Source organism: Oncorhynchus mykiss, chromosome 21 (assembly GCF_057628025.1).
Source record: "Oncorhynchus mykiss isolate SJ-2025 chromosome 21, ASM5762802v1, whole genome shotgun sequence".
In the NCBI taxonomy this organism is placed as follows: Eukaryota; Metazoa; Chordata; class Actinopteri; order Salmoniformes; family Salmonidae; genus Oncorhynchus; species Oncorhynchus mykiss.
The window spans coordinates 34,324,953-34,344,296 of record NC_143042.1 but is presented as its reverse complement, the minus strand read 5'-3'; the positions used below and the strand labels follow the sequence as shown (position 1 = coordinate 34,344,296).

The following is a 19,344-nucleotide window of genomic DNA, read 5'->3' as shown; positions in this document are numbered from 1 at the left end:
TTCTGTGAAGGGAGTAGTACACAGCGTTGTACGAGATCTTCAGTTTCTTGCCAATTTCTCACATGGAATAGCCTTCATTTCTCAGAAAAAGAATAGACTGACAAGTTTCAGAAGAAAGTCCTTTGTTTCTGGCTATTTTGAGCCTGTAATCGAACCCACAAATGCTGATGCTCCAGATACTCAACTGGTCTAAAGAAGGCCAGATTTATGGCTTCTTTAATCAGGACAACAGTTTTCAGCTTTGCTAACATAATTACAAAATAGTTTGATAATGATCAAATAGCCTGTTAAATGATAAACTTAGCTCACACAACGTGCCATTGGAACACAAGAGTGATGGTTGCTGATAATGGGCCTCTTTACGCCTATTTAGATATTCCATAAAAATTCTGTTGTTTCCAGCTACAGTAGTCATTTACAACGTTAACAATGCCTACACTGTATTTCTGATCAATTTGAAGTTATTTTAATGGACAACATTTTTTATTTTCTTTCAAAAATAAGAACATTTCTAACTGACCCCAAACTTTTGTATTATGTATTAAAAACAAAATATGAAATATCACATTTATATAGAGTTGAAGTCGGAAGTATACATACACTTAGGTTGGAGTCATTAAAACTAGTTTTCAACCACTCCACAAATTTCTTGTCAACAAACTATAGTTTTGGCAAATGGGTTAGGACATCTGCTTTGTGCATGACACAAGTAATTTTTCCAACAACTGTTTACAGACAGATTATTGCACTTATAATTCACTGTATCAAATTCCAGTGGGTCAGAAGTTTACATACACTAAGTTGACTGTGCCTTTAAACAGCTTGGAAAATTCCAGACAATTATGTCATGGCTTTAGAAGCATCTGATAGGCTAATTAACATCATTTGAGTCATTTGTAGGTGTACCTGTGGATGTATTTCAAGGCCTACCTTCAAACTCAGTGCTTGACATCATGGGGAAATTAAAAGATATCAGCCAAGACCTCAGAATTTTTTGTTGTAGACCTCCACAAGTCTGGTTCATCCTTGGGAGCAATTTCCAAATGCCTGAAGGTACCACATTAATCTGTACAAACAATAGTACGCAAGAATAAACACCATGGGACCACGCAGCTGTCATACCGCTCAGGGAGGAGACGCGTTCTGTCTCCTAGAGATGAACGTACTTTGGTGCAAAAAGTGCAAATCAATCCCAGAACAAGAGCAAAGGACCTTGTGAAGATGCTGGAGGAAACAGGTACAAAAGTATCAAAAGCCACAGTAAAACGAGTCCTTAATTGACATAACCTGAAAGGCTGCTCAGCAAGGAAGAAGCCACTGCTCCAAAACCGCCATAAAAATGCTAGACTACGGTTTGAAACTGCACATGGGGACAAAGATCGTACTTTTTGGAGAAATGTCCTCTGCTTTGATGAAACAAAAATAGAACTGTTTGGCCATAATCACTATCGTTTTGTTTGGAGAAAAAAGGGGGAGGCTTGCAAGCCGAAGAACACCATCCCAAGCATAGGGTTGGCAGCATCATGTTGTGGGAGTGCTTTGCTGCAGGAGAGACTGGTGCACTTCACAAAATAGATGGCATCATGAGGTAGGAAAATTATTTAGATACATTGAAGCAACATATCAAGACATCAGTCAGGAAGTTAAAGCTTGGTCACAAATGGGTCTTCCATATGGACAATGACCCCAAGCATACTTCCAAAGTTGTGTCAAAATGTCACACCAGCCTCAGCTCTCTCTAAATGAGCATCCTGAACAGATTAAAAGGGAGAATCTTATTTGCATACTCCTCGCCGCCTCTATCATCTCTCTTGGCCTCCTTAAAAAAAAAACATTGAATGAGAAAGCCAGAGGTCCCTTGTTTGAAAAATGGGTGGATTGTTCTCCATCCTCCCCTGATTCAGAATACGCCATTTTCATTGCCATGGCATGCTTGGTTCAATAGCTATTTACAAGAGAAAGCCAAATATCCAATATAAAACTAATTTTACCTCAGTGCCAAGTTGAACCATATACTTATTGAACCACAGGCTCTAAAAAGTCGGGTAAGCAATACTTTTCTGTGGATATTTTGTATCAAATTTCAAGCAGCTGAAGGAGAAACCTCACAGACAAGTGGTAGAGTAAGTTTAAATGTAATTTTATTAAATATTCTGGCTTGTAAGGAACATTTACGCGATTTTGCAGACATTCGTTTCAGGCTGTATATATCAATTCAATGTGTATTACAGCCTGATTAATCAGACTTGCTTCTGAAGTGCTTGGCTGTGTCCGAAATCATCAAAACCATGATGTATCTTGGGTAAATTGTGACAGACTGACCTACAAATAATATTGAGTAGATATTTATGAGGGAAAGTGATTTGTAGATGTCTACACGCCCACCACCCTCTGCCCCCAGCTGTGCTCTGGACACCATATGTGAACTGATTGCCCCCCCATCTATCTTCAGAGCTCGTGCTGCTAGGTGACCGAACCTGGAACATGCTTAACACCCCAGCCATCCTACAATCTAAGCTTGATGCCCTCAATCTCACAAAAATTATCAATGAACCTACCAGGTACCACCCCAAAGCCATAAACACGAGCACCCACATAGATATCATCCTAACCAACTTGCCCTCTAAATACACCTCTGCTGTTTTCAACCAAGATCTCAGCGATCACTGCCTCATTGCCTGCATCCGTAATGGGTCAGCGGTCAAACGACCTCGACTCATCACTGTCAAACGCTCCCTGAAACACTTCAACGAGCAGGCCTTTCTAATCGACCTGACCGGGTTATCCTGGAAGGTTATTGACCTTATCCCGTCAATAGAGGATGCCTGGTTAAAAAAAAGCCTTCCTCACCATCTTAATTAAGCATGCCCCGTTCAATAAATTTAGAACCAGGAACAGATATAGCCCTTGGTTCTCTCCAGACCTGACTGCCCTTAACCGACACAAAAACAACCTATGGCGTTTTGCATTAGCATCGAACAGCCCCCGTGATATGTAACTTTTCAGGGAAGCTAGAAACTAAAGCTAAAAGCCAAGGCTAGCTTTTTCAAGCAGAAATTTGCTTCCTGCAACACAAACTCAAAAAAGTTCTGGGACACTGTAACGTCCATGGAGAATAAGAGCACCTCCTCCCAGCTGTCCACTGCACTGAGGATAGGAAACACTGTCACCACCGATAAATCCACTATAATTGAGAATTTCAATAAGCATTTCTCTACGGCTGGCCATGCTTTCCACCTGGCTGCCACTACCCCGGTCAACAGCACTGCACCCCCACAGCAACTCGCCCAAGCCTTCCCCATTTCTCCTTCTCCCAAATCCAGTCAGCTGATGTTCTGAAAGAGCTGAAAAATCTGGACCCCTACAAATCAGCCGGGCTAGACAATCTGGACCCTTTCTTTCTAAAATGATCTGCCGAAATTGTTGCAACACCTATTACTAGCCTGTTCAACCTCTGTTTCGTGTCGTCTGAGTATCCCAAAGATTGGAAAGCAGCTGCAGTCATCCCCCTCTTCCAAGTGGGGGCCACTCTTGACCCAAACTGCTACAGACCTATATCTATCCTACCCTGCCTTTCTAAGGTCTTCGAAAGCCAAGTCAACAAATAGATTACCGACCATTTCGAATCCCTTCTCCGCTATGCAATCTGGTTTCAGAGCTGGTCATGGGTGCACCTCAGCCACGCTCAAGGTCCTAAACGATGTCTTAACTGCCATCGATAAGAAACAATACTCTGCAGTATTCATTGACCTGGTCAAGGCTTTCGACTCTGTCAATCACCACATCCTCATCGGAAGACTCGATAGCCTTGGTTTCTCAAATTATTGCCTCGCCTGGTTCACCAACTACTTCTCTGATAGAGTTCAGTGTGACAAATCGGAGGGCCTGTTGTCCGGGCCTCTGGCAGGCTCTATGGGGGTGCCACAGGTTTCAATTCTTGGGCCGACTCTCTTCTCTGAATACATCAATGAGGTCGCTCTTGCTGCTGGTAAGTCTCTGATCCACCTCTACGTAGACGACACCATTCTGTATACTTCTGGCCCTTCTTTGGATACTGTGTTAACAGACGAGCTTCAATGCCATTCAACTCTACTTCCGTGGCCTCCAACTGCTCTTAAATACAAGTAAAACTAAATGCATGCACTTCAACCTATCTCTGCCTGCACCTGCCCGCCCGTCCAACATCACTACTCTGGACAGTTCTGACTTAGAATATGTGGACAACTACAAATACCTAGGTGTCTGGTTAGACTGTAAACTCTCCTTCCAGACTCACATCAAACATCTCCAATCCAAAGTTAAATCTAGAATTGGCTTCCTATTTCGCAACAAAGCGTCCTTCATGCTGCCAAACATACCCTTGTAAAACTGACCATCCTACCGATCCTCGACTTCGGCGATGTCATTTACAAAATAGCCTCCAATACCCTACTCAATAAATTGGATGCTGTCTATCACAGTGCCATCCGTTTTGTTACCAAAGCCCCATATACTACCCACCACTGCGACCTGTACGCTCGCGTTGGCTGGCCTTCGCTTCATACTCGTCGCCAAACCCACTGGCTCCAGGTCATCTACAAGACCCTGCTATGTAAAGTCCCCCCTTATCTCAGCTCGCTGGTCACCCCCAAAACCAATTCTTCCTTTGGCCGCCTCTCATTCCAGTTCTCTGCTGCCAATGACTGGAACGAACTACAAAAATCTCTGAAACTGGAAACACTTATCTCCCTCACTAGCTTTAAGCACCATCTGTCAGAGCAGCTCACAGATTACTGCACCTGTACATAGCCCACCTATAATTTAGCCCAAACAACTACCTCTTCCCCTACTGTATTTATTTATTTGTTTATTTATTTTGCTCCTTTCCACCTCATTATTTCTAACTCTACTTTGCACATTCTTCTACTGCAAATCTACCATTCCAGTGTTTTGCTTGCTATATTGAATATACTTCACCACCATGGCCTTTTTTTGCCTTTACCTCCCTTATCTCACCTCATTTGCTCACATTGTATATCGACTTATTTTTCTACTGTATTACTGACTGTATGTTTGTTTTACTCCATGTGTAACTCTGTGTTGTTGTATGTGTCGAAATGCTTTGCTTTATCTTGGCCAGGTCGCAATTGTAAATGAGAACTTGACCTCAACTTGCCTACCTGGTTAAATAAAGGTTAAATAAATAAAAAATACAAAAAATTAAATTGAGATTTCTGGATATTGGGGGAGGAGGGTGTGAGAAAAGGTGGAGATGAGTTAGGCACACATTTTCTACTAGGTACTGTAGTCATAAAGCATCTGATTAGGATTGCTGATCTAGGATCAGCTTTGCATTTTAACCATAATGAATATGACAAAGGGGCCTGATCCTAGATCAGCACTTCTGCTTTGTAAATACAGGCCCAGGTGAAGTTTGGACACACCCACAGAGTGCATATTACTCAGAGCAAAGGAAGAAGGGGAAAGAGAGATACTACAGTGCATGTGATGTTAAGAGAGAGAGCGGGTGGGGCACTGTAGTGAGTTAGTTTTCACAGGGCCAAAACCTGTTGTGGCTTTACATAGACAGACGGCCTGTATGATACTATACAGTGGTGTGGGGCTCCAACACCCAGAGGACTGTACAGAGACACGGCACTGTGTGGACTCACACAAGAAAATCAGGAAAACTTCATCAGCATGCAGAGTAAGTTATATACCTTTATATATAATGACCTTTGATCCCTTTCATAGGCCTGTTATATAATCGCAATCTCATAGGTTAACCTCGAATTGGTTACCAGTAATGATTGTAAACTTTCTTGGACATTGGAGTTTTTTCACAGTATGTGGTTGAATAGTTTTCATCAGTCTGTTTAAAGAAATATTGATGTAGTATGGAACATAACGTACAAAAATCTGACTCAGTGGTGTGGGAGGAGAAATGATCAAGGTCCCACATTGTGATTGAAAGTCAATGTGAATTATTAGTGTCTTTTTTGGGTATTTTTTTGTGCATGAATTTGATGATACTTGTGTAGAAATTGACATGGGTGATTCTGCCATATGCTCTCACTTCAAAATGTCAAACTTCCTGTATTTGAGGAGCTGAAGTTTTGCTAAAAGAGTATCGTTATTGGAAGTTGAAAAGGCATTTATTGAAACATGGCTGGTGTCATTTCAGTTTATATAGGCACAGTGCACTCACTACCTTTGAAAAGAAGTGCTCTAAATAGGCAATATGGTGCAATTTGAGACACAACCAAACTGTGTGGTACCATCCAGGATGATTAGTTGTTCTTTAAACCTAGAGCAGGTGCATGGTAGAGGTACAGCCTGCATTTCGACATTCCAGGGTTGGTTTACAGCTGAAGCATACGGATCAATCTTTTTCACAACCCGTTTCCTGATAGGAGTGAGCGAGCCTTGTGTTGGTGTTTGTATTTGTGTTTAATTGCAGGTAGTGCATGAATGAAGTTAGAGCTGTTGAGCTCTTTTGAATTTCCTGTCATTTTTTGTTAACCAGCCATGAACACTCTCTCTCGCCTATCTCCTCTCTCTTTCCTCTCTTTTTCTCTCTCTGCCTCTCTTACACACTCACTCACCCACACACGCGGTCTCTGTCTCACCCACTCTCTCTATCTCTCGCTCTCTCTCTCTCTCTCCCCCGTCAAGGTGTGAGTTCCCCAGGGAGGGGGGGAACCCTGTCGGAGGAGTCGTTCCAGTGTTCTATCTGCCTGGAGGTCTTCGTGGAGCCCGTCTCTACCCCCTGCGGACACAGCTTCTGCAAGGCCTGTCTGCAGGTATCACATTTACTTTATAAAGCCCTTGTTACATCAGCAGCTATCACAAGGTACTTTGCAGTTACCTGGCCTAGAGCCCAAAGAGTAGGCAAAGCAGAAGCAAAAGTTCAGTGGCTAGGAAAAACTAGAGCAATAGAGAGGAACGCGGCTATGAGGGGTGGCTGAAACTGACGCTGTTATTCCAACCCCTCGTGGGTGTGTGTGTTTTCATGGACTATAAGGAAAATGAATCAATAACCTTCTTCTCCTGCTGCTCCTCCTCCTAAGGGCTACTGGGACCACAGCAAGAAGTTCCTGTGCCCCATGTGTAAGAAGAGCTACAGCCGGAGGCCGGAGCTCAGCATCAACCGGGTCCTCGCCGAGATCGCTGCCCACTTCCAGGGCCTCGAAGTAGGGGCTGTTTCACCAAACACGAAGGGGGGTGTGGTGGCTGGGAGTCCGGTGGCGGGTCACAGGGTTCATGGAGAGTCACCAGCAGCTGCGGCGGAGGGTGGAGAGTTTGCCCGGGCAGGCGAGGTGCCGTGTGATGCGTGCATCGGGAGGAAGATGAGGGCACTGAAGTCGTGTCTCAACTGTCCAGGGTCATTCTGTGAGGCACATCTCCGACATCATAAGTGAGAAATAACACAAATAATTGATTTGCTTTTATCTTCTTCTCTTTATTTCTTTCACATTTTACGTCATCGTACATCTAACTGTGAGATTTAGATAAACATCCCCTGTTGTGTCCTTGGAATTCCAAAAAAGGTGAAAGGTGATTTAAAAAAAAATCTTGTTGCAGCAGTAATTTATGGGAGTCAACCTTCCTTGTTTCTAACCCCGCGGACCACATGACTATGCCCAGAAAAGCACACCATTCCTTTGTTACCGCCAACACACCTAACCTAAAATGAATGTTAACACAGGAAGGTGAAGTCTCTGACGTTTCACCGCCTCGTGGAGCCTGTGCATCATCTGGAGGAGAAGCTCTGTAAGAAGCATGAGCGCCTGCTGGAAGTCTACTGCCGCAACGACCACGGCTGTGTCTGTATCTCCTGTGCCGAGGCCACCCACAAGACTCACGAGATCGTCTCGGTTGACCGCGAGTGGAAGAAAAAGATGGTGAGTCCAGGGAAGAACAGGGTGGTAGGGTGGATGGGGACAGTAGGCAGATAGAAAGGCAGGCATTAGCTCAGCAGGTTTACATTTTAGCTGATGAGATTGTTTCTCTCGCAGTCTTGTGGCGCTCTGGAGTCCATCGTGGGTCAAAATTGCATTGATAGAGTAATGCCCAAAGTAAAAGTTACAATAAAAAATGGGTGGTTCTATCCCTGAATGCTGATTGGCTGACAGTCGTTGTATATCAGACTTTATACCCCGGGTATGACAAAACATTGTCACATCTGTTCGTGCAACTCCCTCTACTGCTTATCCTGTGTCTCCTTGAACTGCCACCACTCCCCCAGTACTCTCTCCCTCTCCCCATCTCCTTGTGTGTGTGTCTGTGTGATTGTGTGGGAGGAGACAGGTGTGCTGGAGTCAGAGCAGATCCCCACCAGCTGTAACCAGTTCCTTAATCAAGACCTCTACAAATAATCAGCCCTGCCACTTCCACACTGCCAGATCATAATCTATGCTCATTCCTCCCGCTCTGACTCTGGTCCCTGTCTCCAGTTCCACGTCTCATCATCCTGCTACTCTGTCCTGGATTCCCCACTCTACTACTCCCTTGGATTCCCCTCCGGACCTGCTTACCCTGTCCCAACCCCTCTCGCTCCAGCCTCAGCCTCCACACCTGGTTTCCTGCAACCCACCCGAGCTTCCCCTAGCCTGCACTCCGTCTTCCCCCTGTGTTTCAATAAATACCTTGGTTACTTCATCCCAGTCTCCTCATCTGAGTCTGCTCTTGGGTTCCCTTGTTCCACTCATTGTAACAGTACGATCTGGCCAAAGAGATGAACCCAGCAGACTCAAATACTCTCTACCAAACCCTCGCTGGCCAAGGTGCCCTGCTCGAGCAACATGACCAAGCCCTAAAAACCCTTCTGGAGCACATCAAGGAGTTTTCACGGAACCTTCGCCCAGAGCTCACAACCAGTCCCAAGCCATTCTTCTCCACTCCAGGAGCTGTTTGTTCCAACTCCCGAGCATTACTATGGCAACCTCTGAGCTTGCAGAGCATTTTTGGTACAATGTTCACTAGTATTTGAGCAACAGCCCTCCTCTTATGCTAGCGAACAGGCCAAGATTTCCTTCCTGATTGGCTGCCTCCATGGAGCAGCGCTTTCCTGGGCCACGGCGGTGTGGGAGAGACAGTACTCTCAGTACTCCAGATTCACGTAGGAGATGAAGACAGTCTTCGACCACCTGGTCTGCGGTAAGGATGCCGCTAATTGACTCCTGTCCCTCCATCAAGGCTCCCATAGTTTTGCTGAGATGGCATGTGAGTTTCGCATCCTCGTCACTAAGAGTGGCTGGAATGAGGAGGCCCTTCAAGGAGCATTCCGGAACGCGCTCACTGTGCCCAGGGATGAGCCTGATGGACTTGATGAACTCAACTCTCTTGCTATCCGCATCGACAACCGTCTCCGTGAGCGTCGGAGGGAGAGGGTAGGTTATCATTGCATGCCCCATAACATCTGCTTCAGTGCCTTGTCCTCCTTCTCTGACTGCATCCCTTTCCAAGGCACTCCCAGATCTGGAACCCATGCAGCTCGTCCGGCCAATCTCTCTCCAGAAGAGTCAGTGGCGAATTGGCGCTAAGAGCTGCCTATACTGTGGCCAGGTTGGTCACTTTGTCTCCACTTTTTTTCAACCAGCCTGACCCGGGTAACGGTCCTAGTAATGCTCTGTTTGTTCCTGATTGTGTTCGCTCTGATGTTCTTCAGTGGGGCCATTCTACCCACCTCACCTATAACTCTGGAATGACCCGGACCCTCGCCTTCCTGCGTCAACGCTTTTGGTGGCCCACCATGTAGAGAGATGTCCGGGAGTTTGTCTCAGCCTGTTCGTTTGTGCCCTGAGCAAAACATCCACCAAACCCACTTCTGGTCTGCTCCACCCTCTTCCAATACCCAGTCATCCCTGGTCACACATAGCTCTGGACTTCGTCACTGGCCTTCCCGCATCTAACAGGAACTCCGTCATCCTCACCATTATTGACAGGTTTTCCAAAATTGCGCTCACTTCATTCCCCTCTCCAAGCTCCCGTCCTCCAGGGAGACTGCAGACCTGTTGCCTGCTGCCCTTCTTCATGCCTCCAACAGGACCCAGTCCCAAGCCAACCGTGGCCGGGCCTCAGCTCTAATCTACACCCCGGGCCAAAAAGTATGGCTCTCTTCGAAGGACCTGCCGTTGAAGGTGGCATCGAAGAAATCCCCCCCCGTGTCATTAACCCTTGATACTCAGCCTCTCTCAGGATCCATCCTAACTTCCATGTTTCCCTGATAAACCTGTCTGCTCCAGTCCCCTGTCTCCTCCTGTAGCAGCTCCGCCACCCCCTCGGCTCATCGATGACCATCCTGCCTATACCGTCCAGCAACTTTTGGATGTGCACCGTCGGGGTCGTGGCTGGCAGTACCTGGTGGACTGGGAGGGATACGGGCCAGAGGAGTGCTGCTGGGTGCCCAGCCGTCACATTCTGTGCCCCTCCCTCTTATGGGATTTCTATACCTTCATCCCAGTCTCCTCGTCTGAGTCTGCTCTTGGGTTCCCCTGTTCCACTCCTCGTAACAAACATACATTTATACTGCTCTAATTACGTTGGTAACCAGTTTATAATAGCAATAAGGCACCTCAGGGTTTGCGCTATATGGCCAATATACCACGGCTGAGGGCTGTATCCAGGCAATCCGCGTAGCGTCGTTCATACGAACAGCCCTTGGCCATGGTATATTGGCCCTATACCAACCCCCCTCGTGCCTTATTGCTTAACTATACAGCTGTTTATAGCCCATAGACTACTCCATATCAGCTTGTGTCTTTACATGTAAAAATTGATAAATGAAGTCCAGTGAACCTGCCTTATGTGTATAATGTAGAGTATTAAACAGTATCTCTTGGATCTGGGTGCTGATCTAGGGCCGATGCAATCTTATGATTTAATAGACAAAACTGACCCCAGATTAGCTACCATGAGATGTTTTATGAAAATGAACCCTGCTCTCACACAGAATTATTTGGGCAAGAGGAGGTCGGAGCTGAAATACATGATCAAGGAGCGGACCAAGAAGCTGGAGGAGATCAAACAGTCAATACGGGTCATCAAAGTGAGTCCATTGTATAAATGTTGATGTCATCGAAATGCGTCAACTTTGTCTTTTGTGCTGTTTGGTTGAGTGAGAGTGAGCTGGGTTGTGTTCATTTGGGCAAAACAACAATAGAAAAATAGAAAAACAACAATAGTCAATAGTACAGCAGGGGCAGGCCTCTAGATTCAGCCGCAGGTCGATTTTTGTCAGAACGGATGGTCGGTGGCGGGAACATAATTATAATAATTTGCACGCTGCACGCAAATTTACCACAACTAAGCACAAAAAGAGATTGAATTAGAAAATATAATAATGATAACAATAATTTCATACCTTGATAACATTGAGAAACGATCACGCCTTTTTTTTTATGCAGAATTCCTGCAGTTGCCTACCCGTTTTACAGTAAGCTATGGCTGATTGTCAAACTACCTCTTGACCCTGGCTTTTTGTTTTTTAGGTTCTATTATTTCTGTAAAATAAATATTGGTCTTGATCGGACATATGGATGAATAAACTTACAATATATAAATAAAATCAATCCACATAGTCGCATCCCCCCATAGTGTCCCATACAATACAGTGCCCCCTTATAACACAGTGTCCCCATATAACACAGTGTCCCCATATAACACAGTGTCCATACTCTAGCCTACCACAGAAATCGTTACTTGGTTGTTTTGTAATGGCTCTGGTCCAACCCCATAAGCCAAGGCAGACTAACCGGTGTGGCAAGTGCAAACATTTACTTGTGTCCCCCTCACCCTGTTTTTACCCTATAGTCCTTACCTACGACCTCCTGGAAACTCCCTTCGCAGATTAAAGAGGTCAGCAGATAGAATTACTGTGTGAAGAAATCCGGGATTCGAAACACAACAAAACGGTCACCCCGCCACTTGTTTAGGGCAACAGCTTGAGAGACAAGGCCTGTAGAATGTAACCGCTCTCAAATTCATAAGCAGTGTTGGTTATTTACCAAGCCAGCCTAGGTTCACAGCTACACTGGGTGACAAGTCTCCTGGTCAGATATTGACTGTAAATAGAGTGCAGACCGTGGTCCACTTGACCCGTATTTGGAAATACAATGGGGATGAGGTTACTGAGGGCGAGGATATCTTGGTGGGTGACTTTCCGACTTAGAGAAAGGGAGAGAGGGAGAGACAATCTGCTTTGTTTTTGTTTTTTCCCCATAGGTTTTGATTTCCTGTGCTCTCATAATCTTTCAATCTCTTGTCCTCAAATGTCTACAACTAGGTAATATAACACTCTTTCCATATGTTATCACATTGACTTGTGACTTGGAAAGGAAACATAACAAAACACGTACTGGTTCCCCCAACTCAAGCAGGTAGATATTTGCCTATAGGACAGACGAACCGGTTAGGCCAGTTGTGCTGCATGTGTGCCAAACAGAGCTTTAACAGCTTTAGAGTTATTTTACATCACTCAAACACCGACCTCAGGCTGCTGTGTGTTTTAACTCTAAAACCTCTCTCCCGTATCTCCCCATCTTAAGAGCAGTGCCCAGAGGGAGTTGGGAGAGAGCTGCCAGCTGTAGCTGCATTGATGCTGCAGTATGCTACTCTATGTGCAGTATGTCTTTATAACCTAGTCCATCTCTGACTATTAAGCAGGGCTCCGAAGGAACTGGAGGAGAGCTGGCAGGTGTTGCTGTATGTCTCTGCAGTATGTCTCTGTCCCTATAACCTCTTCTACCATCTCTATGTATCTTCAGAGCAGTTCTCAGAAGGAGCTAGAGATGTGTCCCTGTATGCCACTTCATCTCGGTTAAGAGTGTATCAGGCACATTGTGCATAAACTGAGGTGTGAGGATTGAATGAGTGAGTTTTGGAGGAGTTGTTAACATGTTGATCTGAAGTAAAGGCGTTCTGTTTAATTGCACGACAATTTGCAACAATATGCCACTATAACCTCTCAGTATGTCTAGCCATAACCTCTACTATGTCTTTAGAGCAGTGCTCAGAAGGAGTTGGAGGAGAGCTGGCAGGTGTACGCGGAGCTTCAGTGTCTAGTGGAGCAGAGCCAGGCTGAGCTGGTGGAGCTGATCGCTACGAGGCAGCGCGAGGCTGAGAGGCATGCCCAGGAGCTGGCCCGAGGACTGGAGAGCGACCTGAGTCATCTCAGGAAGAGGAACGAAGAGTTGGAAGCCCTGGCACAGAACCAGGACAAAGTCATCTTCCTCCAGGTTGGCTCCAACACAACGAGGAGATACAGTGCCTTGCGAAAGTATTCGGCCCCCTTGAACTTTGCGACCTTTTGCCACATTTCAGGCTTCAAACATAAAGATATAAAACTGTATTTTTTTGTGAAGAATCAACAACAAGTGGGACACAATCATGAAGTGGAACGACATTTATTGGATATTTCAAACTTTTTTAACAAATCAAAAACTGAAAAATTGGGCGTGCAAAATTATTCAGCCCCCTTAAGTTAATACTTTGTAGCGCCACCTTTTGCTGCGATTACAGCTGTAAGTCGCTTGGGGTATGTCTCTATCAGTTTTGCACATTGAGAGACTGACATTTTTTCCCATTCCTCCTTGCAAAACAGCTCGAGCTCAGTGAGGTTGGATGGAGAGCATTTGTGAACAGCAGTTTTCAGTTCTTTCCACAGATTCTCGATTGGATTCAGGTCTGGACTTTGACTTGGCCATTCTAACACCTGGATATGTTTATTTATGAACCATTCCATTGTAGATTTTGCTTTGTGTTTTGGATCATTGTCTTGTTGGAAGACAAATCTCCATCCCAGTCTCAGGTCTTTTGCAGACTCCATCAGGTTTTCTTCCAGAATGGTCCTGTATTTGGCTCCATCCATCTTCCCATCAATTTTAACCATCTTCCCTGTCCCTGCTGAAGAAAATCAGGCCCAAACCATGATGCTGCCACCACCATGTTTGACAGTGGGGATGGTGTGTTCAGGGTTGCTTTTACACCAAACATAACGTTTTGCATTGTTGCCAAAAAGTTCAATTTTGGTTTCATCTGACCAGAGCACCTTCTTCCACATGTTTGGTGTGTCTCCCAGGTGGCTTGTGGCAAACTTTAAACGACACTTTTTATGGATATCTTTAAGAAATGGCTTTCTTCTTGCCACTCTTCCATAAAGGCCAGATTTGTGCAATATACGACTGATTGTTGTCCTATGGACAGAGTCTCCCACCTCAGCTGTAGATCTCTGCAGTTCATCCAGAGTGATCATGGGCCTCTTGGCTGCATCTCTGATCAGTCTTCTCCTTGTATGAGCTGAAAGTTTAGAGGGACGGCCAGGTCTTGGTAGATTTGCAGTGGTCTGATACTCCTTCCATTTCAATATTATCGCTTGCACAGTGCTCCTTGGGATGTTTAAAGCTTGGGAAATCTTTTCGTATCCAAATCCGGCTTTAAACTTCTTCACAACAGTATCTCGGACCTGCCTGGTGTGTTCCTTGTTCTTCATGATGCTCTCTGCGCTTTTAACGGACCTCTGAGACTATCACAGTGCAGGTGCATTTATACGGAGACTTGATTACACACAGGTGGATTGTATTTATCATCATTAGTCATTTAGGTCAACATTGGATCATTCAGAGATCCTCACTGAACTTCTGGAGAGAGTTTGCTGCACTGAAAGTAAAGGGGATGAATAATTTTGCAAGCCCAATTTTTCAGTTTTTGATTTGTTAAAAAAGTTTGAAATATCCAATAAATGTCGTTCCACTTCATGATTGTGTCCCACTTGTTGATTCTTTACAAAAAAATACAGTTTTATATCTTCATGTTTGAAGCCTGAAATGTGGCAAAAGGTCGCAAAGTTCAAGGGGGCCGAATACTTTCGCAAGGCACTGTACATACACACAGAAACACAGAGAGAGAGACCCACACGCTCTTTTAAACCCAGTGGTGTAACGTACTTAAGTAAAAAACACTTAAGTTGTTTTTTTAGGGTATCTGTACTTTACTTTACTATTTATATTTTTGGCAACTTTTACTTCACTACATTCCTCAAGAAAATAATGTACATTTTACTCCATACATTTTCCCTGACACCCAAAAGTACATTTTGACAGGAAAATGGTCCAATTCACACACTTATCAAGAGAACGTCCCTGGTCACCCCTACTGCCTCTGATCTGGGGGACTCACTAAACACAAATGCTTTGTTTGTAAATGATGTCTGAGTGTTGGAGTGTGCCACTGGCTATCCGTCAATAACAAATATTAAAAAATCGTGCCATCTGGTTTGCTTAATATAAGGAACTTGAAATTATATATTATTTTACTTTTACTTTTTATACTTAAGTACATTTTAGCAATTCAATTTACTTTTGATACTTAAGTACACTTAAAACAAAATACTTTTAGACTTTTACTCAAGTAGTATTTTACTGGGTGAATTTCACTTTTGAGTGATTCTCTATTAAGGTATCTTTACTTTTACTCAAGTATGACAATTTAGTACTTTTTCCACCATTGCTTAAACCCCGCCTTGTCCTCTCCTGCAGAGACTGTCCGCCCTAGCGCTCCTCCCGGAGCCCATTGATTGGTCAGGAGTGAGTGTGAACACTGACCTGTACCTGGGTACCATCCAATCATCCGTCAGTGCTCTCGTCGACAAGTTCCAGGAAGAAATCAAGAGGCTGTATGGAAAAGGTGGGCAAAATCTGCTATTATTACATAGAGCAAATCTTACCTTGTTTGCCATGTACAGTAGTGCACTTCCTGCAGTATAAGGCACTATTAAAAAGTGGAGCAGTATGTTTTAAAAAGGTGTAATTCCAGAGACAAATATAGTCACTTGCTTCCTGTTGTGTGACCTCACTTCATGTGGCCAAATCCCATCTCTCCAGGTACAAGTTAGCTATAGCCATAAGCACTGATCTAGGATCAGCTTCCCTTCCTCAAATCCTTACCTCAACTATAGTGCAGGAAAAAAAACACAAAACTGACCTTAGATCAATGTCTAGGTGCGACTCAATCAGAGATATCTAGGTCATCTCTATATAGAGAGTGAGTCATCAGATGGGATACATAGTGAAGCATAGTAGATGCCAAAGTTCAGCCATCTGTCAGTAATGAGATGGCAACAACAGGCTGTCATACTGATACCCTCACAGGTGGTGGGATTAGCACTGTCTGTTTGCCTCCAATTCCAACATGTGTCTGCTGTGACTTTGACTAGCCGACTCCCTCTCTGACTGTTTCTCTTTCTCTCTCTCTCTCATTCTTTCTCTCTCTCTCATTCCTCCTCTCTCTCCCTCTTTCTTTCTTTCTCTCTCTCTAACTCTGACTGATTTTCACTCTGACTCCCTCTGACTGTCGCTCTCTCCCTCTTTCTCTCTCTCTCCCTCTGTCTCTGACTGTGTGTGTCTCTCCCTCTCCTTTACAGAACTAAGGAAGCTGCAGAACTATGCAAGTGAGTACAGTTAGAGTTCCCTTTTTCTCTTTTTAAAGATTGGTGGGAATTTGACTTAGCAGAGGCTTTGTTGATCCTCAGTTTTTCTGCTCTGTCTACTCCGCACCACATGGTGGCAGCACTGGGTCATAACAGTTTGGAATGATACAAACCTATACAGTATTAGTGGAAAGAAAGTGATATGTTGTTTACTCTAGAGTGTTTTACATTGCTTTAAATGGAACTCAGACTGGTTACAATAGAACCGATCCTCTTCTAAATAGGACTTACAATGTTCTCATTAGAATCAATGCTGTTCTCAATAGAACCAGCAGTGTTCTCAACCCTCTTCTCTCTCTCTGCTCCTCCCCTCCAGGTGAGGTGTTCCTGGACCCGGGCACAGCCCAGAGGAACCTGGTCCTGTCAGAGGATGGTCGCCAGGTGATGTACGAGGAACGAAAGCACAACCAGTCAGAAGGCACTCGCCGCTTCAACCCCGCCCTCTTCGTGCTCGCATGCGAGTGCCTCTCCTCGGGACGCCATTACTGGGAGGTCGATGTGGGCCGTAAGACTGCCTGGACTGTGGGCGTGGTGCGAGCATCGGCCCGCCGGAAGGGAGAGATCAAGCTGAGCCCCGATGGAGGGTACTGGGGGCCTTTTTTTATTATGTTTATATTTTTTGAATTGAAATTCCATACATTTTGAAGGATTCAAAAGTAAAAATCTAAATCTACACATCCCTCAACAAATGTATGCACAAAGCACATACAGGGTTTCACATTCAACGGAATTCAAACCGTTTAGGAGAGATCATGACTTATCAGTGTGGCAAAGTACTTATCTAATTTTAATCGAAATATATAGTGATCAACTCCCATAATTGTATGGATGTAATATTTAGCAAGAATAATAATCTCATCTCATCACATAGGTACTGGTGCCTGTGGCTGAAAGGTGGGGAGGTCAAGGCTCTGGCATCCACCCGACTGTCCCTGCAGCTGGCCTCTCACCCCCAGAAGATCGGGATCTTCCTCGACTACGAAGGCGGCCAGGTGTCGTTCTACGACGTCAAGAAGCAAACGCACCTCTTCACATTTGATGATACCTTTAATGAGAGTTTGTACCCCATCTTTAGCCCCTGTCTCAATCAGGAGGGAAAGAACGCAGCCCCGCTCATCATCAGTGCAGTGAAGCATAGCTGAGATGAGACATAGCCTACATGCCAAATGCCACCCAATTCCTAGAGTGCACTAATTTTGACACGATGTATAGTGCACTACTTTTAACACTATGTAGCGAGCGCACTACCTTTTGACCAGGGCCCATAGAGCTTCAGTCAAAAGTAGTGCACTATGTCGGAGTGCATTTAAGACACAACCATGACATGACGTGCCCCCTTCTGCTCAGAGGTTGACCAATCACAGTTTAGTCACTTGAAAAGGGCCTGAGTTGTTCCTCACGGTGTGATCGGAACAGGAACAATTTTGGGACCCAAATGATGGCCTACCTATAACTACAGCCCAGAGTTTTCCCTGGTCATACGTTAGGCTAAGCAACTAAACATGTTAAGGATCTGTTAAAGAGATGGTTCTTTGAATAAAAAACATATATTCAAAAAATCCTCACTGTGAAACACTGTGTTTATTATTCCTTGGACATTTTTAAGTCTAGAAGTCAATTGGAAGCTGTTAACATAACTACAGACTGTAACGCTTGAAGAGTGATTGGTGTAGAGTCAGGCGCAGAGAGCAGAGGAGCAAACCACTTTATTCTCTGTACAGTAACAGCTGGCAAACAAGTGACGCAGAACACAGGCGTAAAACACTCCAACAATGTACTAACTGGTGCATACGTTGTACAGCGGTAATCCCAACAAAAAACAGGAACACTCCTTGACAAAACAGCAAACAAGCCCTTACAAACACAGGCGGGCTAATTGAACTTAAATAACCCCAACCCAAAAACCCCAACAAGGTACCTCCGGAACCTCACCATCCTGCAGGGGACCAGCTACCACCGGCCTGAGGAGGGACACATGAAACGAGTGTTTAATACAATAATACGAAGGAAGTAGTAATCGATAACACACCTTGTTTATCCTCCTCAGGACTTTGAATGGCCCCACACACTGCGGACCCAGTTTCCGGCAGGGCAGGCGGAGGGTCAGGTTTCGGGTCGAGAGCCAGACCCTGTCCCCCGGTGCGAACACGGGGGCCTCCCTGCGGTGATGGTCAGCGCTCCTCTTCTGCCGTCCATTCGCCTGTCTTAGTGATTCCTGGGCGGCCCTCCAGGTCTCCTGAGAGCGCTTCACCCACTCCTCCACCGCAGGAGCCTCGGTCTGGCTCTGATGCCACGGTGCCAGGAACGGCTGGTAGCCCAACACGCACTGAAACGGTGACATGTTGGTGGCGGAGTGAGTTCTGGGCCATTTCAGCCCAGGGGATGTATCTTGCCCACTCCCCTGGCCGGTCATGGCAATACGACCGCAGAAACCTACCCACCTCCTGGTTCACTCTCTCCACCTGCCCATTACTTTCCGGGTGATACCCCGAGTTCAGGCTGACCGAGACCCCCAGACGCTCCATAAATGCCTTCCACACTCGGGATGTGAACTGGGGACCCCAATCAGAAATGATGTCCTCGGGCACCCCGTAGTGCCGGAAGACGTGGGTGAACAGAGTCTCCGCAGTCTGTAGGGCCGTAGGGAGACCGGGCAACGGGATAAGACGGCAGGACTTAGAGAAACGATCCACAACTTCCAGGATCGTTGTGTTTCCCTGAGACGGGGGAAGATCAGTGAGGAAGTCCACCGATAGATGGGACCACAGCCGTTGTGGAACGGGGAGGGGTTGTAACTTCCCTCTTGGCAAGTGCCTAGGAGCTTTGCTCTGGGCGCACACCGAACAGGAGGAGACATAGAACCACACGTCCTTAACTAA

General features: G+C 45.4%; 1 protein-coding gene across 1 annotated transcript; it reads left to right on the top strand.

Moving 5' to 3' along the window:
- Nucleotides 1-5,432: 5,432 nt before the first annotated feature.
- Nucleotides 5,433-18,024, top strand: LOC110500832 (E3 ubiquitin-protein ligase TRIM39). The gene is made up of 10 exons (XM_036956507.2): nt 5,433-5,686; nt 6,655-6,782; nt 7,050-7,396; nt 7,688-7,883; nt 10,934-11,029; nt 12,984-13,217; nt 15,516-15,663; nt 16,400-16,426; nt 16,782-17,049; nt 17,337-18,024. Exons 1-10 carry the CDS (start codon nt 5,680-5,682, stop codon nt 17,605-17,607), a joined length of 1,722 nt encoding a protein of 573 aa, XP_036812402.2. The 5' UTR covers nt 5,433-5,679; the 3' UTR covers nt 17,608-18,024.
- Nucleotides 18,025-19,344: the final 1,320 nt, after the last annotated feature.

Coding starts and splice junctions, on each gene's coding strand:
- LOC110500832 (XM_036956507.2), top strand. Junction 6,783..7,049: donor TCTGCAAGGCCTGTCTGCAG/GTATCACATTTA, acceptor CCTCCTCCTAAG/GGCTACTGGGACCACAGCAA. Junction 13,218..15,515: donor ACAAAGTCATCTTCCTCCAG/GTTGGCTCCAAC, acceptor CCTCTCCTGCAG/AGACTGTCCGCCCTAGCGCT.